Source organism: Carex rostrata, chromosome 22 (assembly GCF_964058835.1).
Source record: "Carex rostrata chromosome 22, lpCarRost1.2, whole genome shotgun sequence".
In the NCBI taxonomy this organism is placed as follows: domain Eukaryota; kingdom Viridiplantae; phylum Streptophyta; class Magnoliopsida; order Poales; family Cyperaceae; genus Carex; species Carex rostrata.
In genome coordinates this window covers 1,416,028-1,423,130 of record NC_135939.1, presented here as the reverse complement: position 1 = coordinate 1,423,130, position 7,103 = coordinate 1,416,028, and the positions used below count along the sequence as shown (strand labels likewise).

Genomic DNA, 7,103 nt, shown 5'->3' with positions numbered 1-7,103 from the left:
CACCTTAGATACATGCGGGCTGCGGATAAGAATTCTCTCATATATTGGACAGTGGGATTCACAATTTTACGGCTCAGATTAACTCAATCCAGTACCTATTCAAGAATAGCACAGAGAACCGAACCCGTATCCTCTCAGGTATTGCACAATTATTGCAGAGGATCACTTACTTTACAGTTTGAGATTAAATCTCAACCGGCTTGGGATTCGGGTCACTGTAGGGGGCCCATTTTTGGGCTTTGAGATTCGTGCCAAGTTAAAAAGTACGGTTCAGATCTAGTAATTGTAAAAGATTCCCTTATCGGTATTGGAGAGGATGAGAATTCCAGAGAACCAGTATTATTTGTGCTTTTAAGATTCGTGCAAAGTTAAAAAAACGGTCCGGATTCACTAACTTTAAAATATTCTCTTGTCCGGTACCGCAGAGAAGATATGAATTCAGGTACCTGCGAGGTCCGAATTCTCCGAGACCCGATCCCCTTTCGGCCCAAGCCCAAAAAATATTAAATCTTGGAAGGCCGTCGGATAGGGAAGTGACAGAGTGATCGTTTGCTACTGTTCTCTCCTCCTCGCCCATTCTCTCTCTTCCCCTCCCCTTCCTTCCCATCCCCTCCGACTCTTGTTTCTGGAGCTTAGGCTGTGCTCCAGAAAATAGCCTTAGGCACTTTCTGAAACAAGTATCTACCGATGTTTCGAAGGTACTTCTTTTGTTTTCGTTTCGCAATCGATTTTGGACTAACTTATTGCGAGAAATGATCGATGAATTGTTGAATGTGTAATTCAGGTGCATTCGGGATTTGACTTCGGTTCGATCCCTTACGAGGTCCCATCCTCGGACGATCACATCACAGGCATGTTTCAGTTTTTGTTTCATTTTTTTTTCCTCCTTAATTTTTGACTTTACTAAAAATAGTTTTGGGGTCGTTAGATACGAAATTGTACAATGGACAATCTGTGCAAGTAGACTTTGGTTTCTTCCAATAAGAGAAATCTATGCTGTAGCTAAATTTAATTAATGTTTTGGAAATTTTTGACTTTAAATAGTAAATTTAATTAATGTTTTGGAAGACTATGATCTATGAATGTATAAAAAATAGTAGACTGTAGGCACACCTCAGTGATTGTAATTTTTATTAACTGGGAAATTATTTTTCCTCTTATATTTCTTCTTTTCTTTATAGTTGTTTCCAATAATAGATTTTCCCCATGAAATGATATAAAATTTTCACAATGAAATCTTTATGTTCACAAAACTAACAAGAAGTAAAATTACTGTTTGCAAGTTAATTAAACATCTGTTTTGTATCATCTACTTGTTATCAAAAAGCAGATGCCATACTGTCTCTCTGCAAGAAATACCCTTTCCACCTCAGCCCCAAAAAATCCATCTCCAAAAGTGTCCCCATCTGAAGAGGAGAAGAAATCAGGAGGCAGTCGTTTGCTCGGCAGTTTACTGTTGGGCGGTTTCATCCTAGGCGGCGGTGGTTTAGCATACAATTATGGATACTTTGACTCTTTTTTGAAGGATGCAAAAGCCCCTGTAAATGTCACAATTGCGAAAAACACTGAGAAAGTACCTGTAAATCAAGATAGACCTGCCAAGAAGCCGGCCCCACTTGAATCAATTGAATTAAAAGCTGAAAATACGGCCCCTTTTGAATCGATTGAACCAAAAAATGAAAAGCTGGCCCCACTTGAATCGGTTGCAACAGAAACTGAACAGTCAGCTCCACCTAAATTAGCTGAACCGGACACAGTTAAGGCTGAACCCGAGTTGCATCCCGTGGCACCATCAGATGAATCTATTAGTATAAAAGAAAGTGTACCAGAAGGTAATTTGCAAGTTGAACCGGCCGTCTCAAATGTTAAACCAGTGGAACCTCAATCTGTAACACAAAACACAGAAAAGGATTCTGAAGATGATGTAAATAAGAGTACGGCAGATGGAGGTGAATCTGACAAACTTGAGGAAATTGCTTATGACTTGGCTACTATTTCAAGAAAAGTTGAAGAAGCTGGTCCATTGAATGGTAAACCACAAGATACCGTTTCTGAGATGCAAAAGGTATGAATTAATTTTTTGAACTTTCAAAATTATCCCCTATCTTCTAATACTGTTGTATATGTAAGCTTTACATTTCAGTACAAACTCTATTTTTTAGAGTAAAATAATGAGAGGAAATTGCCCCAAAATTATCATGTCTTTGTTCGCTGTTGCTATAGGTGAAACCCTAGCTTTTCTAACAAATACAATTGCAAAAATCTCTTTCTTTGTCTTTGTTATTTGTAAAATAACTCCTCTTCCTGTTTTGTAAATTGAAAATGTATATGTACAAACCTTTAATCTTTTATGACAGCTGGTTTTTATTATGATGAAAGGCTTAGTGCATTGAAATGAGGCAAGTGACCTGCATTAGAAACCTTGACCAAGATAAATAAAAGTCTATATTTCTGTCTTGTAGGAGCTATTTTGTCATGTTCTTCTAGTGAAGCATATATTTATAATTTATAGTCAAACTGTATGGTAAACTTCACTTATATTCCAGATTTAATTTGTTATTCCATCATAAAAATAAGAGCTCTCTCACATATAATGTAAATTCAGGGGCATTGTGATTTCTTTTGGCTTAAAAAATTGACTCACAGTTCCATATTAATTTATTGCATTAATTAATACACTTGTAGGATCCTGTAAATGCCGAAACACAGCCACCTAAGTCACTTGCCGAGTTGTATTCTCTCCAAGAAGAAGACAACACAGAGAATACTGCCAAAGAGAATTTTGAAAGTGCTAACGCAACAAGTAGTGGAAACTCAGACTCTGATCAGCAAAAGGTTGTGGTTGATTTGATTGAAGCTATACGTGCTGCTGAGCGACAGCAAGCTGACTCAGATGCTTATATCTTTGCAGAAGAGAAAAGGAGGCTCAAGGTTTTCTGTTGTTTATTTTTATACTATTATTGGTCTATAACAAAGTACACCCAATATCTTGGTGGCACTTTTAAAAAAAAATCTATTAGTTCTCTCATTTTTCAACTTGGAACAACCTTTAGATTTATGCAATGAAATTGAAAATTCCATTGAATGCTGAGAATTTGTCCCAAAGCCATTATTCGCCCCCCTAACTCCGAAATAAAGCTAAAAAAATGAAACACAGATGGTTATGTCAGGTCCTTAGTTGGTATGTGCTGTTTAGAAAGTATCTTGATTGAAAACTAGAAATGTAGAGACTAAGTAGTTTACTTTTGAGTTTTGATTAACATAACCTTTATTTTCAAATGGTCGGGCTTTTGTTACAAATGAAATAATGGTTGGTATATATTTGGAGGCAGTAAAATTTTTTGGTGGAATTTTCCATAATACTAGACTATTTTATAATCTTAGATGCTAGGGTTAAGAAAGTCATTGTGAATACTCATTTTACTTTGTTTAGGAGAAGTATGAGAGGGAGCTTAAGGAGGCAAGGGTATTGCTAGTAAAGAAAGCTGAAGAGGTGGCAATGTTGGAAAAGGTATGGATTTTGTTTTAGCAATTTACTTTCTTTTGTTAAAAGATTTGCTTCTCCTTTATTCTTCAAGAGTTTTGGAACAAATGGCAGTTGTATGTTGATATGTTCCACAATTCCAGGAATTGAACAAAGAGAAAGCAAGGGCAGTTGCTACAATCAAGGGCGTCCAGGAAAAGGCACAGCAGAAGCTGCAAGAGGAACTGCAACAAAAGGTATCTCTAATACCAGGTTCTTTAACCTCTGAACCCAAACCAATTATCTCAATTTAATCCAACTGGGCTGGTAACAATAGATAGTGGTACCAGATCTGAACAATTCCTGGTGTCATTAGTTTGGTTCCAGCTTATAAGGATGGTGAATATCTTGATTTGTTGAGTACCCAGATAAGTTAAAATTTTAAGGCAAAAAATGCAACTTAATATGTCTATAACATCCATTAAGACCATCACTGTGAGTCTGTCACACTACTGATTGGATAAGTGCTCGGTGCGAATATGCTCTATTTGTATTTATAGATCTAACTTCATATGGGAATATCTACTGTTCCTACAGATTATTTATTAATTTGTACTTTACAAAGCGACTGTAAGCAGGGGTGTTCATTGGGTCCAATTTATTTGGTTTTCAACAGAACCAAAAATGTTTGGATTAAATGGTTTGGGTTTTTTTGGTTTAAATGGATTGATTCGATTGAATATTTGATTTACTTCGGTTTTTTATATTTGCTGCGGTTTAGATTTCAAAACCGAAAAGACCGAACCGACCAAACTCTATATGGTTCAAATCCATGCTTTAGTGAAATCAATGGTTTGCTGACTTTTTTGTACTTAAAATGAAGAATTTTTTTGGTTTGGATATTATAGAACATCTACATATTTTGTATGGAGCTGAACAATGTGTGTAATGTCAACATCTGATATATATAGTTCATATTTATTTCCATGAATATTTTAATTCGGTTTTAACCGAGCTAACCCAATGAACACCCCTAGTTCCTGGTGTCATTAGTTTGCTACCAGCTTATAAGGATGGTGAATATCTCTATTTGCTGAAGTACCCAGACAATTTAAAATTTTAAGGTGAAAAATGGAACTTAACATGTCTATGACATTTATTAGGACCATCACTGTGACACTACTGGTTGCTTAAGTGTTCTGTGTGAATATCTACTGTTCCTACAGATTATGTATTAATTTATACTTTAAATGCCGACTTTAAGATCTCAGCTCAACATTTTTCTTTTCCAAACTTCGATGCAGGAAGAAGAAGCCAGAAAACAATTGGAGAGGGTTCAGGAGTTGACGAAAGCTGAGTTGGCAGCTGCTATTGCAAAGGAGAAAGCAACCCAGATAGAGAGAATTGCCGAAGCAGACCTCAATGTAAATATTGTGCTTCTTTCCTTTTAGATACAGGCACAAAATGATTCATCTACTGATCCAATTTTTAAATTGTGTAGATAAATGCATTGTGTATGGCATTTTATGCGAGGTCAGAAGAAGCACGGCAAAGTCACTCTGTTCACAACCTCGCTTTGGTCAGTCACATATTTCTCATTTCTCCTACAAAACAGTTGTTCAGAAGTAATTGAAATAATAGTTTTCAACTTCTGCAATTAACACCCACTATCTTATTTGTGCACACCACCCAACATCTGTCAAATTTGCCGATCCAGAATATTTTGGATTTCAAATAATGCCATGCTGCTGTTACATTACAGAGAAGAAAGGTTCATTCTGTTAACAGTTCTGACCTATTTAACTCTAGCAAGTGTTCTTTTTCTAAGATTGGTATTGTGCTGGTTCTGAAAAGATATTGTGAAACTAAAATATGGAAAAAAATTAAATGGCATATTTTTGTGGTCAACTAATCTTGCATTCTCCAGTAAGTTGCTGTATGTGAATAGAACCAAAAACTGTCTAGTGTCCATCATATATGCTGATAATTGAGTATTTCTTTGGGGTTTTGTTTAAACATTATTTATTTATTTTAAACAGGCAACACTTGGGATGGAAGATGCGCTCTCAAAAGGGCTCCCACTAAGGGGAGAGGTCGAGTTGTTGAGTAAATCTCTTGAAGGAATTGACAAGGATACCCTCTTGTCATTGGCAATTTCTTCCCTTCCTAATGAGGCTCTCGATTGCGGCACAGATACCCAAATAGACCTTAGCATAAAGGCACGTCTTTGTTTTACTGTCTATTTTGCGTTGAATTTAAAAGGAATGTATTTAACATTTGTTTTATTTTTTAATAGTTTAACGCGTTGAAGGGGGCACTGAGGCGTTTCAGCCTTATTCCTTCTAGTGGTGGTGGCATGTTGACTCATGCTGTGGCTCGCCTTGCCTCGTCCATCAAGGTAGTACTGCAAAATTATTATATATCCAATTCTCCGATAAAAAACCAACATTGTATTTTTATTGGTGAATTACATGACGTGTTTGAGTTTTTTTAACCTTATGAGTAGCATACCAACATTCTTTTAGATGCTTAAAAATAACATCAGAAGATGTAATCTGAAATCAAGATTGGATTCCAAGTTTATACTGAATAGCATATGCAGCTTGCATGAAGTCAGATTAAGAGAAATAAATAAAATACTAGTTTAGTATTTCTTTTCTGAGATTTATTATTTTAATAATCAGATCAAAGAGGACAATGAATCTGGAGAGGGAATTGAGTCACTTATAACAAGAGTTGAGAATTTGCTTGTAAATGGTAAATTAGCGGAAGCGGCTGATGCATTGGAAATAGGATTGCATGGTAGTCAAGCAGAAGAGGCTATTGCACAGTGGGTCAGACAGGTGCGGGCCCGTGCCATAGCTGAGCAGACTCTCTCTCTTCTCCAATCATATGCTTCTTCTATCACTTTCTCTTGAAGTATGCCGTTTTCTTGTTTCTGTTTTTCATTATATCTTGATATATCTAGTTAGGGTTCAAGTGTTTCAGTGAAAAAGGTTGGCAGCATTCGGGCTCTATTAATCGAGCTAATAAAGTTTTGGTTAACATATATGGGTTTTACTTTATCCGAGACCTTTTTCTGGAATTTGAGTCTAATAAGAATTTTGGTCATTTTGCTTGCTTGACATTTGAAGAGGTTGGAACTCAAATTACTATACAGATTTGTGTACTTATAAATTCCAATAGAATATAGTCAATATACAGTTTTGCTAATATTTAATAGAAATTTTTTCCCATGTTAATACATGCACCACTAACCATTAGCCACATACAAAAGCTTGCCAGAACTCGTGCAAATGTTACGAGATAAAATCTGCCTGACATGAACGGAAAGTCGAGGGAGGTAAAGGATAGGCATGTTGCTTGATGGATATTGAATATCTTTTAGAAAAATAAGTTTTGTTTTTAAGAAATGTGGATGTCTAGCCTTAATATTCTTTTTTGTTTCTTTTTTTTTGAAAAATTACAAGAAATTATGAAGAAGGAAAGAAAAAAGAAACGAAGCAAGAAACCATAGCAAATGACTAAAAACAAAAATTGCTTTCTGTTGTGAAGAAGCATGTTGCCATGTTTAAAAATGAAGTTAGAAAATAATATAATTGAAATAGGTCAGATTTTATTACCAAGCAAAATGTTCTAG

The 7,103-nt window shown here is 35.7% G+C and overlaps 1 protein-coding gene across 1 annotated transcript; it reads left to right on the top strand.

Annotated features, from left to right (window-relative positions):
* Positions 1-459: 459 nt before the first annotated feature.
* Positions 460-6,590, top strand: LOC144573818 (MICOS complex subunit). The gene is made up of 11 exons (XM_078323573.1): positions 460-698; positions 785-851; positions 1,331-2,065; positions 2,686-2,931; positions 3,434-3,511; positions 3,628-3,720; positions 4,768-4,887; positions 4,965-5,042; positions 5,503-5,682; positions 5,760-5,861; positions 6,148-6,590. Exons 1-11 carry the CDS (start codon positions 688-690, stop codon positions 6,379-6,381), a joined length of 1,944 nt encoding a protein of 647 aa, XP_078179699.1. The 5' UTR covers positions 460-687; the 3' UTR covers positions 6,382-6,590.
* Positions 6,591-7,103: the final 513 nt, after the last annotated feature.